At 42.4% G+C, this 18,467-nt stretch overlaps 1 protein-coding gene across 1 annotated transcript in view; it reads right to left on the minus strand.

Moving 5' to 3' along the window:
• The window catches only part of Col4a1 (Collagen type IV alpha 1), a 98,183-nt gene that overhangs the window by 23,053 nt on the left and 56,663 nt on the right, over nucleotides 1-18,467 (minus strand). The window contains exons 3-18 of the mRNA XM_089248714.1: nucleotides 9,380-9,511; nucleotides 8,000-8,134; nucleotides 7,863-7,907; nucleotides 7,710-7,772; nucleotides 5,445-5,567; nucleotides 5,294-5,329; nucleotides 5,136-5,198; nucleotides 4,967-5,044; nucleotides 4,755-4,871; nucleotides 2,793-2,846; nucleotides 2,623-2,685; nucleotides 2,373-2,417; nucleotides 2,164-2,283; nucleotides 1,973-2,063; nucleotides 1,574-1,867; nucleotides 1,356-1,478 (exon numbers count right to left, since the gene is read on the minus strand). Of these exons, the coding sequence (XP_089104840.1) occupies nucleotides 1,356-1,478; nucleotides 1,574-1,867; nucleotides 1,973-2,063; nucleotides 2,164-2,283; nucleotides 2,373-2,417; nucleotides 2,623-2,685; nucleotides 2,793-2,846; nucleotides 4,755-4,871; nucleotides 4,967-5,044; nucleotides 5,136-5,198; nucleotides 5,294-5,329; nucleotides 5,445-5,567; nucleotides 7,710-7,772; nucleotides 7,863-7,907; nucleotides 8,000-8,134; nucleotides 9,380-9,511 (1,582 nt within the window). The remainder of the gene's footprint in view (nucleotides 1-1,355; nucleotides 1,479-1,573; nucleotides 1,868-1,972; nucleotides 2,064-2,163; nucleotides 2,284-2,372; nucleotides 2,418-2,622; nucleotides 2,686-2,792; nucleotides 2,847-4,754; nucleotides 4,872-4,966; nucleotides 5,045-5,135; nucleotides 5,199-5,293; nucleotides 5,330-5,444; nucleotides 5,568-7,709; nucleotides 7,773-7,862; nucleotides 7,908-7,999; nucleotides 8,135-9,379; nucleotides 9,512-18,467) is intronic.

Here is an 18,467-nt window from a genome sequence, read left to right on the forward strand (position 1 = left end):
GCAAGTAAAATGTCCAGTTACAGCCAAAATATTTGTCAAAGGAAAGTAAAGTTGTGATTTCTAGCCGAAGAAATCATCAAAGACAAACAAAATTACCAGATACAGCCGCAATATTTGTCAAAGGCAAGTATAATTTCTAGTTACAAGAAAAAAAATGATCAATTGTCAATTGTCATTGTTGCCAAAAAAAAAATTTCCAAAGACAAGTAAATTTGATATTTACAGCAGAAGCAATTTTCTAAGGGAAGGAAAGTTGCCAGTTGCAGCCGAAAAAATGGTCAAAAGCAAGTAAAATTACTAGTTACAGCCAAAAAACAAACAAATTGTCAAAGACAAGTAAAGTGGCGATTTACAGTCAAAATATTTGTCAAAGGCGAGTAAAGTTGCTTGTTACAGGAAGAAAAATTGTCAGTTGTCAATTATTGTCATTATTACTAAAAAAATTGTCAAAGACAAGTAAAATTGTGATGCACAGCTGAAGAAATTGTCAAAAGCAAGTAAAATGTCCAGTTACAGCCAAAATATTAGTCAAAGGCAAATAAAGTTGTGATTCACAGCCGAAGAAATCATCAAAGACTAGCAAAACTACCAGATACAGCCGATATATTTGTCAAAGGCAAGTATAGTTGCTAGTTACAAGAAAAAAATTATCAATTGTCAATTGTTACCAAAAAAAAAAAAAGAGCCAAAGACAAGTAAATTTGAGATTTACAGCAGAAGCAATTTTCTAAGGGAAGGAAAGTTGCCAGTTGCAGCCGAAAAAAATGGTCAAAAGCAAGAGAAATACTACTAGTTACTGCCAAAAAAAAAATGTGAAAGACAAGTAAAGTGGCGATTTACAGTCGAAATATTTGTCATAGGGAGAGCAAAGTTGCCATCTGTCGCTGAAAAATCGGCAATTGAGGAAAATGATGGATACTGGAAGCCAAAATTTAATTCCAAAAAGAAACGTATATATTTGACAAATATGTGGAACGATTATGTATATATAATTAATTATGATTGAGTCATAATTATCATAATATAATTGCATTACGTCATGAAAATAATCCTTAATTCTTGATTTCTCAAAAATTGAACTGAGCGTTTTGGAAATGTTAGAAAAAAACGGGACATTTTATAAAAAAAGAAGTTGGGACGGAAGGCCAAAATTACGGGAATATCCCGTAAAATACGGGTCATATGGTCACTCTTTATATAAAACTCTCTGACCCCTCGAGTGGCAGAAAAGCCGCACTTCTGGCCTGCGGACTGAAAAAAAAAAAATGTGCACCCTCCTGGTCTAAAACGCCTTCGACGCCCTTTGCTGTTCGTATAAATTCTGTTCCCCCGATATGATTCTGAAACATGCTTACCTTTCACACCTGGTATACCGGGAAGTCCTGACCTGCCCGGAAGTCCGGAAAATCCTTGCTCTCCTTTCGGTCCGGGGGGACCTGGTATGCCAGGAATGCCCTCGATAGTGTCACCTGGAGCACCTGCAGAAACGGTACGAAATTAACGAAAATTAATTTCTGCAACTTACGGGGGCTATGGCTTCTTCAACCGAGATACTAGATATTATTCGCATTACCTCTTTCTCCCTTTGGTCCTGGTTCACCTTTCTGCCCGGATAAACCATCCAGTCCCGGACTTCCATCCATACCCTTCGGTCCTTCAATCGAAATTCCCGGACTGCCTTTCGGACCTGGTTCGCCTTTCGGTCCCGATGAGCCGGGAAGACCCGGGCTACCAGGAAGACCTTCCAGTCCAGGCAGACCTGACTCCCCTTTTGTTCCTTTCAAACCAGGTGGACCTTCTCTTCCCGGTGGACCTGGTATACCGGGTCCTCCCGACGGTCCTGGTGGTCCTCTTTGTCCTATGGAACCTTATAACGCGGAGAAGAAAACAGGAAAACAGTTGTAAGACTTTAGGAACAGTTTAAAATCAGATTAAAATAAACGATACGTTTCTATTAAAGCCCAAATTATACCAGGTAAACCATCTGCTCCTGAATATCCTGGTGGTCCCGGTAACCCCGGTGGTCCCAATGGTCCCGGAGGGCCGGCTCTACCTTCTGAACCCTGAGGAGAGACAATATCAATATAACCAATTGATTAAACGAGAGAAATCGGGGTTGATTTAGCTGCACGTAAAGAATAAAAACTTGATTGTTTTTCGTACTCCAGGTGGCCCTGGTGGGCCAGGCAAGCCTCTTGGTCCGGGTATACCCGATTCTCCAGGGTGTCCTTTTGTTCCCGTCAAGCCATCTAAGCCAGGAAGTCCATCTTCACCACGATCACCCTGTATAATGTAGAAAGCAGGTACGTTATAATAACATTTCCACTAAAAACGTCCTCATTGAAACAGGCAATGAATACCTATTTACGTACCTTAAATCCGAGGGACCCTGGGGGTCCTGGGAATCCATCCTTACCCTATAATGATGCAAATAATGGATTAAAAACGAGAGAGAGAGAAAGAAAAATATATTCAACATGATGCCGTTGTCTCACTAGGAATATTAATATATATTATGTATATATATCATTGTATATAATTACAATAATGTATACATAATATAATAAATATTATAATGTAATACATTATATTATATATATATATTTCGACTTTGTATATTACCCTTGGTCCGGGAGGTCCCGGTAAGCCTTTTTCACCTTTCATGCCGATGTCACCGGGTAGGCCCTGGAAGTTGATAGTAAGGGGGGTGAGAATGATCACACATTGTTCATTGATGAATTGACATGACATGTTCGTATAACAATCTCCATTAAAATGAATAATTCACTTACGGGTTGTCCAAATATACCATCATATCCCCGTAAGCCTCTCTCTCCAGATTCTCCCTGTAATGATAAAAACACGTTAGCATATGCGATAGACACATTTACAAGGGGGTATGCAACGTTGAGTATTAAGGGTTGAAACCACGTTCCACGAAGGAAAACGAGATCCCAATTTAGTCAGGTGGCGCCCCCCTCACCCAAAATTTATGAATTTCTGCGTAACCTTTTTTTCTTCTCCCTGAAGTTTTGTTCCCGCCCCCTTTAGAAATTTTTTGTTTCCCTCGCCCCCCTTCCTGAATTTCTGTTCCCTCTTGCAACTTTCTAAATTTACTGGCACCCTCTTCGCTTTTGGTGATATGTGTCTGGCCCCCCTTGCACCTCTCCGAATTTTCGTCCTCGCTGCCCTTTTGTGAATCAAGTCCCATTTCTCGCCCCCCTTCTTCTGGATACCTGCAACTTGCGCCTCCCTGAATTTTTGCCATTCCGGGCCTTTTTTCTGAATTTCTGCCTCACCCTTCCCCTTCCTCATTTCTGTTCCCTCTTGTTTCTTTCTGAATGTTTGCCCCTCCCCCCTCCCCCCCACACACACTCTTTTGCTGAACTTTTTCATCCCCTTACATCAAAATTTCTATTCGCTTTCGCTGTTCTGTTTTTGTCTTCCTTCGTTCCTTTTCTGAATTTCTGCCCGTTGCCATTTTCTGAATTTCTGCCCATTACCATTTTCTGAATTTCTGCCCATTGCTATTTTCTGAATTTCTGCCCGTTGCCATTTTCTGAATTTCTGCCCATTGCTATTTTCTGAATTTCTGCCCATTACCATTTTCTGAATTTCTGCCCATTGCCATTTTCTGAATTTCTGCCCGTTGCCATTTTCTGAATTTCTGCCCGTTGCCATTTTCTGAATCTCCGCCCATTTCTATTTTCTGAATTTCTACACATTGCCATTTTCTGAATTTCTGCCCATTGCCATTTTCTGAATCTCCGCCCATTGCCATTTTCTGAATCTCCGCCCATTGCCATTTTCTGAATTTCCGCCCATTGCCATTTTCTGAATTTCCGCCCATTGCCATTTTCTGAATTTCCGCCCGTTGCTATTTTCTGAATTTCTGCCCGTTGCCATTTTCTGAATTTCTGCCCATTGCCATTTTCTGAATTTCCGCCCATTGCCATTTTCTGAATTTCTACCGCCTACCATCCTTTCGCTCATTTTCGTAGCCTCTTTCTGAATTTCTGCTCATTTTCCTAGTCCGCCTGAATTTTCTGCCCACTTTCCTCTGGCCCGTCTGAGTTTCTGCCCCCTAACCCCCTTTCTAAATTTCTGCTCATTTTTCCAGCCCCTTTCAGCTAAAAAACCGTAGGCTACTATTAGAGGGTGAATCCGTTGTTTGGGTAGTTGGGGGAAAGGTGGGACTGGCAGTACGAAGGTTGGTGGTTTGGGTCCTAATCCGTTGCTCTAGTTCGGTTCCGGACTCGAACACTCGGCAACGGGGCCAATTCCGACGGCGGAATCCTGACATTCATTCATTCAGCCCCTTTATGAATTTCTGCTCCTCCTCTTTCCCATCCCGTCTCAACAGCATCAAACAAATGCTATAGGTCACCCCTTCAGTGCCACCTCAAGACCCAGGTACGGCCCCGGGGGCGTCAAGAGAAGAGAGGGCCTCATAAAAATGAGATTTGGTTGAAATTTTCAAGAATTTGCTTGGGTAACGACCTCAGAAAAATCACTCGGCCCGGGGGGACCATGATGCTCTCAAGACGGCCCTGCGTCCCTTACCATCCTGGAAGTATCACCCTACTGTTGATAACACACTCACTCTACTATTTGCTCATGCTATTGCTCTCAAAAATCGCAGTATTAGATCTAATTATCATGGGGGTCCCGGGTTCACGCGTTGTTCACTATCAAGTTAAATACATGAAATAAATGTTTCAATCTTGAAACATCAATGGTTTCCCAAGACGTACCTTTTGTCCTTTCGCACCCGGAGTTCCGGGTGGACCAACGATGATTCCTTTTTGCTCCAGTAGATACCCATCACATGTACCAGGAGGTCCAGGTGGACCCCTCGCACCTCGTTCACCCTGAAGAAAACACAATAACAAGCGTCTCGATTATCAGCTATACATTAGGAGTGCGTACCGACAGTCGAAGAAGTAATTAATCAAAAATTACTCACCTGTTCACCTTTGAATCCTTCAAGACCTATTCCCATGTTGCCCTTTTCACCGTAGGACCCTCTATCGCCTTTAGCACCCTGGGCAAAGCAAAATTAAAACCTGAGAAATTCCAAGCAATAATCTCGTTATAGAACTCGAATACATAGAAATAGAATAGTTTTTCGTTACCGGTGGTCCTGGTAGGCCGGGGTCTCCCTTGGGTCCTGGTCTCCCATCTGAACCAGGAGGACCCTGCAAAAATAATTAATGGGATTTACTAGGTGTACATAATGTAACAAGACTATTCATCTCTGGTATTTACCCTCGATGGTAAACTTCATACTCACGGGTTGGCCATGTACGCCATCACGTCCAGATTCACCCTGTAAAATAAATAATTGAACAATTAGACATGGGGCGAACATCATCACCATCATGATGGTGCCGAAAAGACTTTGAAAGAAAATACGGCACAATTTTTTTGAAAGCTTCACCCACCTTCTGTCCTTTCAATCCGGCAGGTCCAATGGCTGGTTCACCTTTTTGACCTTTAGGACCAGGAACACCCGGTAGACCATAAGGTCCTAGGTCACCTCTGTTTCCGGGGAAGCCAGGTAAACCCTGCAATGTTAATCGAAGAAATTTGATGTATTGAAATACCTCAGACATTGGTGATCATCACACAAATTCATAAATCCACTAGTAAAACCCGCTAATCCGAACAGCTAAGAAAAGGGTGGACGAAAAAGAATGTAGGAAACTCACATCCCATGAGCAGGATTATCTTTGATATCATGGGCAGCTGTCCCGGATCGGGACGGGCGAGAAGGGAAATAACCCCCCCCCCTCCTTCCCTGTAGTCTTGTTTCACATGGGCATGACACATATTTCACTTGTCACTTGTCATGTTTTAGGATCTCCTGACAATACCTTCCAATCACCTTTTCTGAATTTGAGCCCTCTTTGCCGTTTTTAAATTTCTACGGAACCAGGACCTCTTTTTCTGGATTTTTGCCACTCCTGCCCTTTTCTGCCCCCCACCCCCCACCCACCCCTTTCCGAATTTCTGTCCCTTCATGAATTTCTATTTTCCTTTAGCCCTTCCAAATATTTTTCATCTTGCCCCTTCATGAATTTACGTTCACCTCTTTGCATTTTATAAATTTCCACCTTCTTCCTTGTCCCTTCCCGAATTTTTTTCTCTTGCCCTTTCCCGGAATTTTTTCTCCCTTGCCCCTTCCTGAATTTACGTTCCGTCTTCACATTTTATAAATTTCCGCCTTCTTCCTTGTCCCTTCCCGAATTTTTTTCTCTTGCCCTTTCCCGGAATTTTTTCTCCCTTGCCCCCTTCCTGAATTTACGTTCCCTCTTCACATTTTATAAATTTCCGCCTTCTTCCTTGTCCCTTCCCGAATTTTTTTCTCTTGCCCTTTCCCGGAATTTTTTCTCCCTTGCCCCTTCCTGAATTTACGTTCCCTCTTCACATTTTATAAATTTCCGCCTTCTTCCTTGTCCCTTCCCGAATTTTTTTCTCTTGCCCTTTCCCGGAATTTTTTCTCCCTTGCCCCCTTCCTGAATTTACGTTCCCTCTTCACATTTTATAAATTTCCGCCTTCTTCCTTGTCCCTTCCCGAATTTTTTTCTCTTGCCCTTTCCCGGAATTTTTTCTCCCTTGCCCCCTTCCTGAATTTACGTTCCCTCTTCACATTTTATAAATTTCCGCCTTCTTCCTTGTCCCTTCCCGAATTTTTTTCTCTTGCCCTTTCCCGGAATTTTTTCTCCCTTGCCCCCTTCCTGAATTTACGTTCCCTCTTCACATTTTATAAATTTCCGCCTTCTTCCTTGTCCCTTCCCGAATTTTTTTCTCTTGCCCTTTCCCGGAATTTTTTCTCCCTTGCCCCCTTCCTGAATTTACGTTCCCTCTTCACATTTTATAAATTTCCGCCTTCTTCCTTGTCCCTTCCCGAATTTTTTTCTCTTGCCCTTTCCCGGAATTTTTTCTCCCTTGCCCCTTCCTGAATTTACGTTCCCTCTTCACATTTTATAAATTTCCGCCTTCTTCCTTGTCCCTTCCCGAATTTTTTTCTCTTGCCCTTTCCCGGAATTTTTTCTCCCTTGCCCCCTTCCTGAATTTACGTTCCCTCTTCACATTTTATAAATTTCCGCCTTCTTCCTTCCCCTTTCAAATTTTTTTTCCCTCGCCCTTTCTGAATTTCCGTTTCCGCTTGCCCCTACCTGAATTTCTATTTCCCTTTAGCACCTTTATAAATTTCCAACCCTGTCCTTGTCCCTTCTTGAGTTTCTATTCTCTCCCCCTCCTGAATTTTTATTCTCCCTTTGCTACTCTCCTGATTGCTGTTTTCTGTAGGCCTTTTATGAATTCCTTGTCCATTGCCGATTTTTTTTTTTTCTCCAGCCCCTTCCTGAATTTCCGTTCCTTCTTGCCCCTACCTCAACTTCCGTCCCACTCCCCTGCTCACTTTGGCTTCCGGCGTCTCGGGCCACCGAAGCCCCCCCCCCCCCCAGCAATGCCACAATTGATGGTGATTGCAATTCAGCGTCAGCATAGGGTCCCTCATGGGTTACGAAGACCACTGACATTTATTGAAGTAAAATTGAAGGAGTCGTTGAATTTTTAAAACGAAAGTCCTATTTTAAAAAAAAATGGGATTTGGTAATCCTAACCGAAAAGGTGTACCCGGCCCAACTTATTTTCGGATTAGCCGGGTTCTTCTGCATATAGTAATGATGTGGACATCTTACATCAGTTCCGTTACAACCATCAAGTCCGGGGGGCCCACGTGGTCCCATAGCACCATGTAAACCCTGAAACGAATAAAAAAAACCAATTAATTACGTAAACTGGATCTTTCTCGGTGCTCAGCGAGCACCTTTCGATGATAGAAATTTGCTTACCGGGATACCGTTTATGCCGGGAAAACCAGGAATTCCCATCTTTCCCTATAAAAAAAATGGATAATATGTCATTATATTTTGCGATTTTATATTGGAAATTGGCTTCTTTGAAGTATTTTTATTATCCTTTTACTTACCCTGTCTCCTTTGGCACCTCGTGGTCCAGGGATGCCGGCATCTCCTTTCTCTCCTTTTTCACCAAATGGTCCTTCGATTCCTTCATGGCCCCTCTGCCCGGGAGGTCCTTGTGGACCTGCGGCTCCTGGCGGACCCTGGCAACAAATGAATCAGTACAGGTTAACCCTTTGGTCTGCTATCGGAACGACTATTGGCGCATTTCTGAATTTCGTTTTTATTCTATTCGAAACAGCAATCTTTTTCTCAACCATCAAAACTGTTTTCTACATAGAACTTGGCTGGTTTTTTCCATTGAAAATTGGTGGTCATCCAGACAACCGACCATTATCTCTTGCCGACTTACGAACAGGATCCATTCTGAGCATTGTTCGTAAGTGGAATCATTCACACACACCAAGATGGCGTCAGTTCGCTTACGTGAGCCCAAGTACAAGAGCAGGGTCTGATTAAAACACTTTTCTAAATACCGCCAATGCCAACTTACATATTCAGTTTACGATCTTGCCGATAATCGCCACTCCCGACTTACGAACAAGATCTGTTCTGATCATCGTACGCAAGTCGAGTTATTCGTACGTTCAAATCACGCCAAGTTTGCATTGATTCGTTGATTTGAGCAGGGCCGTAACTGGCCATTCCTGTGCAAGAATTTGAATTTAGGCTCCTTCTGGTCCATTTAGCCCCCCCCCCTCCAAAGTGGGCCCTGTGCGGGTGCACCTGCCTAGTTACGGCCCTGTATTTGAGCCCAGAAACAACAAGCCAAGAAGGTCTATTTTTGATATTTCTGAGGAATTGAATTTTCTGGATATTATGCCGAAACTACTTGTAATATTTGGAAAGAAAAGTGATTTCTCTCCTCCGGGAATCAGACCCGGGTTCCCTCGCATATACCGGACAAGTGCGCTAACCAATACACCAGAGACACACTTTTCTATTCCTTTTGACACGCATTAGTAGCGTGAAGCACTGAGTGGAGACATAGCAACCTTCCCTTAACTACAGCAATATTCGCCCCAGTTGGCGATTTTGTATTAAGAGGTGGTATTTCTTCGGCCCGAAAAATGCCATCTCTTCGATATTTCTGTCAAACACCGCCAATGCCAACTTTCTTTTCGTAATTCAACAACCATATTTTCACGAGGGAAAATACGGGCCATTCACAATTGTCGCCAAAAAAAGTGGCCAAAGGTGAGAAAAAGGGCTAATTATCTCTGAAATATCGTCAATGGCCGGAAATGAAGGATTGCAAATCTCCGTGGAATTGAAACGCATTTCATGGGGGAAAAAGTTTAACGCGACACAAAACGAGAATCTATGTTTCTTATTATAATTATCACATAATTAATAATCTGACATGTATAATCCTATGTTACACTCACCCGAGAACCTTTCTCTCCCAAGCATTTACAGCCTCCATCTTGGCAATTGGCACCGACGCAGTTTTTTTGAGGTGCAGGCCTCTGTACGTTTTGACTCGGATAATATGACGGATATTGAACATTTGACAACTGCTGTAAGATACAAAATGGAAAACGCACTTTCAATACTCGTACAGAAAATTCAAAATAATAATCACAAATAATTTCCACAAATGTCCCCCCCCCCCCACTCCCAATATTAAAGATGTCTTCTTAATATATATCCCTATTGACGATTTTTTTTTTTCAATGTCTCCATTGACGATGTTTTTTGGAATATTCCCGTACTAACGTTGCTTTTCGGATGTCCCAGTATTTACTATGTTTCCATTGTTCCCTTCCCCTATTCACGATGTTTCTCGAATGTCCCTATTGACGATGTTTCTGGAATGTCTCTATTAAAGATGTTTTTCGAATATCCCCCCTCCCCCTACTTACGATGCTTTTTTGGAATATTCCCGTACTAACGTTGTTTTTCGGATGTCCCAATTGACGATGTTTCTCGAATGTCCCTATTGAAGATGTTTTTCGAATGTCCCCCTACTTACGATGCTTTAAGTATAATATAAGTGCTAATGATAATATTCCCGTACTTACGATGTTTTGCGGATGTCCCCATTTACCACTAATGTTTTTATCGGATGTCTCTATTGACGATGATTTTTTTTTTCGAATGTCTTTATTGACGATGTTTTTTCCCAATATTTCTAATGACGATGTTTTTTCCCAATATTTCTAATGACGATGTTTTTTCCCAATATTTCTATTGACGATGTTTTTTTCCAATGTCTATTTCTATTGACGATGCTTTTTGGGAATATTCCTGTACTAATTTGGGGATGTCCCAGTATTTACTATGTATCGCGAATGTCCCTATTGACGATGTTTCGCGAATGTCCCTATTGACGATGTTTCGCGAATGTCCCTATTGACGATGTTTCGCGAATGTCCCTATTGACGATGTTTCGCGAATGTCCCTATTGACGATGTTTCGCGAATGTCCCTATTGACGATGTTTCGCGAATGTCTCTATTGACGAGTGTTTTTCGAATGTCCCCCTATTTGCGACTCATGCTTTTATCAAACGTCTCTATTGACGATGATTTTTGAAATATTCCCGTACACTAACGATGTTTTCCTGCTGTCCCAGTATTTACTATGTTTTCATTGTCCCCTATTTACGATGTTTCTCTGTTTCTCGAATGTCCCTATCGACGACGTTTTCCGGATGTCCCCCTATTTACGATTTATGTTTTTATCGAATGTCTCTATTGACGATGTTTTTTTTTTCGAATGTCTCTATTGATGATTTTTTTTCGAATGTCTCCGTCTTAACGATATTTTTAATGCTTCCCTACTTGAAATGTTTTCAGTGTTTCCCCCTATATATTTACGAGGTTTTTACTAATGCCCCCTATTAAAGATGTTTTTCGAATGCCCTTATTTACGATGTTTTCCGAATGTCCTTATTTACGGTGCTTTTGTCCTCTCCCGCGTGATTCAATTTTTTTTTCAATGTTCCCCTATTGACTATGTTTTTCTAATGTCTCCCCCACTATTGATGATGCCCTTTGTGTATCTTTTTAAGGATGATTTTGCGAATATCCCCACCCTCCCCCCATAATTATAATGTTTTTTGGAACGTCCCTATTGACGATGGTTTCCAAATGTCCCACCTTTTACAAGGTTTTCCCGGATGTCCCTATTGACGATTTTTTTTTTCAAATATCCTGTAGTGCGTTACAGTTAGTATAGATGGCGCACCCTCCTCATGCTTCTTCTGCGTATAGTTGTTTTTTGTGTAGTGCGTCTTAATCCTTGTAGATGGCGCACCCTCCTCGTGCGTCTTCTTATACATACTTTGTTTACGATTGTAGTTTTACTTGCTCTGTTGATATGTAGGCACGTCGTTGTACTCCTAGCTATAATACAGTAATAAATTGTTATGTTTTTAATATGTTTTATATTCGGACTACATTCGGCGTCAGGTATTAAATGTATCCTATTTACAACTTCTTTCAAATCACCCTATTCCAATTTTTTTGGAATAACCCGTTCCCCCTTCCTGAAATACGGTCGGCCTACTCACAAGCCAACGGACCGTGTTAGATTTCCGCGACAGTGTACCACGTAAATACCTGAAAAATTTACAATAACAGGTGGTGCCATCTACCTTCGGAATCAGGAAGCTACGAACCGGCAGGTGATTGAATCGCATAAATTCTCATATTGAAAGGGGGGGGGAGCCTAATCGCTGCCTGATATTTCCCACGAGATAAAAACTTACTTTCAGTTAGTTTTCATGTCCACATATTTCCGATGCGTATACGCAACGCGAAACTCGGCCATGTCGGCAAAGGAGCAAGCAGCCATTAACGGCAATGAAAGAAAGAACGTATTTAATTACTTTGGTTTATCATTACGCCAAGGACATTGCAATGTGGAGGGGGGGTTCATGAAAAATGCGCCTTATAAATAAATCTCTCAATGGGTAAGTAAATTGGATTTCCGTAAACCGAATCCTCGTGCATAACAGGAAATGGGTACCCAAATTCAGAACCAAGAAAAAAGATTGACACATGGCGTGTGTGTGGGTAGATCTCGCGTTTCCCCTGCAAATGGCATCCGAATTCCTTTCCTTGGGACTCATGATCGACATGACGGTTCGGTTCATGGTCACCGAACCAGCCAACGCGCCATCTTATTATGCGGGACCGTTTCAGTGATATCTTTATGGGGTTCCCTCTGCTTGGCCTTTCTCTCTCTCTTTTTTTTTGGACTTTGTTCGTTGATTTGCTGGGAAATCTTAGTACTGTGGAGACAGTCCTTGACACTGGTCACGACCTCGAGAAGAGAGAGAGAGAGAGAGATATCAATTGGAAGGGGGGAAAAACTAAGAAGACACATCATATCTCCCTCTTCGAAGAACTTTATGTGACATGATGAGGGGTGGCCACAAGAAACAACAGAAAACAAGAAAAAGTTTTCTATGGGTTCTTGTTGCACAAACTACAGTGAAAGCGATTCATAGTGATCCTTGTTTTGACTCCGTGTATTTCTATATGCCAGAGGTGGGCCAACAGCTGGCCCACGAGGTGATTTCGTGCTCTTCTCCTCCGCGGCGAGATAAAAATGTGTGTTAAATTAACCCATATTTTACCATCGTATAGCGTCTAGTACTCAGATGTCAGTCATGCATGGCCCCCACAAGGGGTGGGCTGACAAGGCTCCAGCAGCCCTGGGGCCCAGGCCCTCGTCGAATTTTTCGACTTATCTGAATACTACACGCTATTTCGAAACTGTAACCGGAAGTATACCTTTCCAGGACAACGTTTCTCAACCTGTGGTCCGTGAGGATTCGACAAGTGGTCCGCAGAGCAGATAGACGTGAAATATAATGTAATTTTAATTAAATGATAATAATTCAATAGAAAAAAAATATTTGTGCCACAAAAATGTTATTAATATTCCCATGAAATGGGAAATTAGTTGATGGTCATGTGATGGTGATGATCATGTTTTTGTACCCCAGAGCAGCGTTTCTCAACCTATGGTTCGCGGACCAGAGGTGGTCCACAGGGGAGACTCATTCACTCGATGTAACACTGATATTAGAGAGCAATATTTTTACCCATATGGGTTCAAATGAGATTAGAAAGTTTCTCAACCTATGGTTCGCGGACCAGAGGTGGTCCACAGGTGGGACTCATTCACTCGATGTAACACTGATATTAGAGAATAATATTTTTACCCATATGGGTTCAAATGAGAAATTATGCCTTCATACTTAGGTTCACCATACATCATCCAGGAAAATGCAGGAAACTGCGATCTTAAATGCGAAATATCAACAAGTTTGTGAAAAATTGCGATTTATTGCTGTAAATGCCATTTGCTGCTGAAATTGCTGAAGGGTGGGAAGGAAAGGGGTGAGGGAAATAAAGGGCTGCTACAGATCGCAGTTAACAAAATGTAGAGTCCCTCACGAAAAAATGATAATGTCAGAAACGAATTGTTTGGAAACTACGGAATCCAAAATAAACATTCCGAAAGTCATTGTTGAGGCTTACGAACCATTGTTGTCCGATAGTTTTTTTGTCCCATTTTGGGCATTTGGCCAGACCTCTGACAAACTTTTAAAATAACTTATCGGTCAAGTCGGGTTCTGTTTGGTACATACGCAAAATTTGGCTACGATCGGTCTAAAATTGTAGGTTTGTGTAGATATCATACACGCACACAGACAGAAAATCAATTTTATGTGCAATCGAATCCCGTTATAACGAACTCCAAGAGACCGGAGAAATCACTTTGTTATAGCGAAATTCCGTTACAAATGAATTCCATGTTATTGCATGGTTCCTATGTAAACTTATCTGGGGGATTAGAAAAATGTTTGTTAAAACGAGATTTTTTCCGCTATAACGGTATTCGTTAAAACGGGATTCGAGTGTATATAGATTATTCCGGTTGATATTTGATTTTGCCTCGTGCGATACAACCCATCAGTTTATGCGGTAAAATAATTTCACGTTATCGTGTTGTGGTCCTCAAAGACGCGTAAAATCCAATCAAGCACATTGAAGAACCGGACGCACCGCGTATCACATCTAAAGCCGGGTTTTCCTAGGAGCAGGTTTCCACTGCGCGCGCAGCGTGAAAGCGCCGATTGTTCAAAAAAAACCTGAATTTCAGGTTTTTAACCAATCAGCGTTTTCACGCTGCAAACAGAGCAAAAGTTCTACTCCAGGGAAAACCCGGCTTAAGAGCGGTTCCACCAATCAAGGTTTCAGAGTTAATCCAATCAAGCACAATCGTTAAAGAAACGGGTCCAAAAATCATCGATCAATATCGATTTATTACCAGGAAACAATAGCAGAAACGTAAATCGCGGCACATACATTTCGGATTCGCTAAACACTAAGCAAAGAGACAGGAAGTATAAGCCGATAGAAACCAGAAACAGAACCGATACGTGCATCAGGAACATCCCGTTCGACGACGGACAGCCGCGGACCATAGTATGGATCTCCATCAGTGGTGGTGTCCATGATGATGGTGGTGGTGGCCGTGGTGATGATGATGATGTCCGTGATGGTGATTGTGGTGGTGTCCATGGTGGTGATGGCCATGATGATGGTGATCGTGGTGCCCGTGGTGGTGATCGTGGTGTCCGTGGTGATCGTGATGATGGTGGCGGTTATGATCGGTCACCGGCAAGGGCTCTCCAGATGTCGGCGTCACCATCATACAGGCAGCAAGGAGGAGGATGGAAACGAGGCAGGAAGCAATGGCAGCGGCGTTCATAATGAGAGAATGGACTTGTCGGAATTCTCACGAGAGGTTCGTCGATATGCTTTCAGTGTTCGGAAGTGAAAGTGGTAATGTGGGACTGTGAAGTTACGGGGGATATATATATACACCGGCGGATTCCGTGGTGACCACCAAAGCATATCGATGGTCTCCGCATGAAGAGTTCAGCACAATCTCTGGACATTGAAGAAAAAAAACAACATGATTTCAGCCAGATTTGGCAATAGAAAATTGGATAAAGAATCGCAGAGACCAATTGGTCATTGTTATTCAACGGACATGGATGATCGGCTCGGCCTTGGCGGCTGAACAATGTTTTTAAAACGAGTGTGCGGTCATCGGTTTTTTTTCTCTTCCCTTGTAATATTTAGTCATTTTGCCAAAAAACAAATAGCCATAACAATGGTTATAAGTTATACACATTATGGCATCATGTCATGAGCCATGTGAAGTGGGGTCGATAGTTTTTTCTTCCTCGATGGTTTTAGGTTTTAATTTTGTTTTTAACATGTCATGTTGGCGTTTTCTTTTAATGTCGCCCGGTTAGAGCGATTGTTTGGTTTTTTTTACACGCGCGCGATGCGTTTCCTCTCATCATACGTACGCTTCACGGCTGATATGGGTCGTTATCAATTTATGGTTAATTTCCCATAAACGTGGTGACTATTTTTTTTTTTCGCGCCAAGCAATCAATTCAAGATGGCCGACGAACACATGCAATTGCACAAGAAATTCAATTTATTACATGAAATCAATAAATAATGCGCGATAATCAATCGAAATATACAAATACAACGCCACAACAGGCAAACTGCCCAACGAGGTGGCTGACTTAAGAACATCATGGATCCCCGAGTCATTTTTTGGAGGCCCTACCTACTACTGCTTCACCACACATGCACCCCGCCCACACACAACCCCTCCCCTCCCCCGCGGACCCCCCCCAACGAATCGGTACATGCGGGAATGTGCGTGTACGTGTAGTGAAACCTGACGTGAAGTTTTTTGTTTCTCCGTAATGCTTGTTATGTGTAGTGCTGCCATCTGCCACCAGTTTTTCTAACTATGAGCGAAGTGTTATGATTGAATGATTTATCGTTGTAGGACTGTTGCTCTTTTGAGACTTTTTAACGGGGAGATCGGCTCGCATTTGCGCTTTGAAGTTGGGAACCACAGAAAACCAATTTCAGCCGACCACCACTGTGGGGTTCGAACCCGGATCCTCGCATCGCGAGTCCGTCACTATAACCATGCGGGAATGCGGGAAATGACGAAAACTACGAATAAGTTATACACAAAAAATTGAATTAACTAAATATGCGGTTTGATAAAGGGTCACTATAAACCCAGCCAACACTGTATCCGCTTTCTTTCTTTCAAACAGAGCACAACTCCGGTCTATCGCCATGGGCAATTTATTACCGAGTGAGCTATGCCGGAAGTGTGAGTGCGTATATAATATTGTGTCTGGTTTTTCAGTGCTACCATCTATATTTGAGAAGTGAAGTGTAATGATTTAATAATTTAATATTTGTACCATTGTAGGTCTGTCACTCTCTGTGACGAGAGCTATCAAAATTGCCAATTTTGGGCCCGAAAAGAAGTCGCTGACCAAGCTTATGGAAAATTAACCAAATTTATCTCTAACCTTTACTCTCCACTCCAACCAGTATCCTAAAAGGCCCAGAAAGAAGGAAGGGGCAGAAATTCGGAAAAGGATGGAAGGGGGGGGGGCAGGAATTCGGGAGAGGGCAAGTTGTGCAGAAATACAGGAAATGGCAATTGATTACGGAAATTCACAAAATGGCAAGTGGTTGAGAAATTCAGAAAAAGGGCAAGAGTCAAGACATTCAAGAAATGGGGGAGGGGGGGGGGTAGTTTGTTGAGAACTTCGAAAAAAAAGGGGGGGGGGCAAACTTATAGAAATTCAGAAAAGGGGGGCAACGGGGGCAGATACTCAGAAAAAGAGCAAGAAAGGGATAGAAATTTAGAAAAAAAGAGCAGGAAAGGCAGAAATTTTTTGAAATGGGAATTCCTGGAATGACCTGAACACTCACATATAAGTCCCGTTTGCATGTGCAAGATTAAGGGGCGCTTTGGTGATTATTACCTGCATGGCAGCATTTTTTTCCTCATGGGGGGAAAAAAAGAAGGGACGAAGATCCGTCAAAAGAGTCCCATCTTTGTTGCGGGATAATGGTGGGTGACTTCGACCTCTTCCCCCCATAATCCTTTGTGCCGCGAAAGCTACTGTAATCTCCTTCCTACTGTAAGCCACCTTGAACCAACCACTTCCGTTCAACCCACGTAACCAGTGACGACTTCCGGAAAGAAGGGGGGGTGGGAATACCGGCATAAACTAAACGGCATGTAGCAAAAATCCCTGTTACGGGCAGGGCCGTCTTAAGAGCATCATGGGGCCCCCCGGGCTAAGTGATTTTTCTGAGGCCCTACCTGCCGAATTCTCTAAAATTTGAACCGGTTCTCATTTTTGTGAGGCCCCTGGGCCGTGCCCTGGTGGGCCCATGAGTTAAGACGGCACTTGTTACGGATAACGTCCCGGGATATTTTATTGCACATGTAAACGGGGCTATAGTGTTACGTTTGATTAATCTAGAGGTCGTCGAAAATATCCTCAAGGCGCACCTTGATCAAAGTACCCAACCTGACAGATCTTCCGATCACCCCCACGCATGACACTCGTGCGAGTCATCTTGGAAGCAGGTCGAGTAGCTGGTCGTTCCTCGATACGAGGAGGAGGAGGAGCTTCTTTGTTCGCCACTGCATCCGAGATCCCACTTTTTTGGGAATTTCAGTAAAATTCCAGTTTCAGTAGATTTAAGATACGACTTGCTTGGCTTACAAAGTGCATATCTATCAAAGTGTAACGGTGCATGTTGGAAAAACAGGTCCAAACTCAAATGTGTACTGTTGCAAAAATGTCAAAATGTCAAAATTTTAATTTGCAGTTCACAAAGTACTGTTTAAAAGGTACAATGCATGAAATTTTTTGAACAGTTTCTTTTAATACTCCGGAAGTAATGCTCGACCATGACATTGCACACATGATGATGCCAGTTTGTTGATTGTGTATAGATTTGTTTTTAATAGGTCTTGGACTTTTGGCGCACCCTGTACATTACACATAATCTCTGAAACGTCCTGCTGATATTCCCAATCGTGCTTTTTTCGAAATTCTTTATCATTGAATCAGTTTACAATAGAGATAGAATTAAAATTTATTTCAAGCATGAGAACATGACAACAAAATGAGCGCGAGTCTTTGTTATAACCCCAGGAAGTTGCTCTTTTTTTACTTCCCTTTTATTTCTATTCTTCTACCATATACATATAAGAGAGAAAGCGAACAGGTAGGGTGAGAGTGAAAAGAGAAATCCACTTCGTATACCTACTCCCTTATCTATATCCCCTCTGTTATCTGTACTTAACTATTATATTGTTTTCCTTTCATTTGTGTTTTTTTCCTTCCTTTTCTTCTACTTCCCCCCCCCCACCTTCTTTCCCTTTTTCTAACATACGGTTAGGGTAGGACAAGGTTACCATATTTATCTCCTATTCGTCAAATAGAGATCATCCCAATTTCTTGCCAATACCATTGAGATGAACGCTGGATCTGAAAGGGTTAAGAACCACTGGGGCTAGAACAGTGCTTCCAAATCTATCTCACCAAAGCATCTCTGAAATCCTAATGCCCCCCCCCCGCACTTTTGTCGCG

The sequence above is a fragment of the Pholcus phalangioides genome, unplaced genomic scaffold, assembly GCF_987345545.1.
Source record: "Pholcus phalangioides strain wild (caught in Gottingen) unplaced genomic scaffold, Ppha-v1.0 ptg000020l_1, whole genome shotgun sequence".
Taxonomy (NCBI): domain Eukaryota; kingdom Metazoa; phylum Arthropoda; class Arachnida; order Araneae; family Pholcidae; genus Pholcus; species Pholcus phalangioides.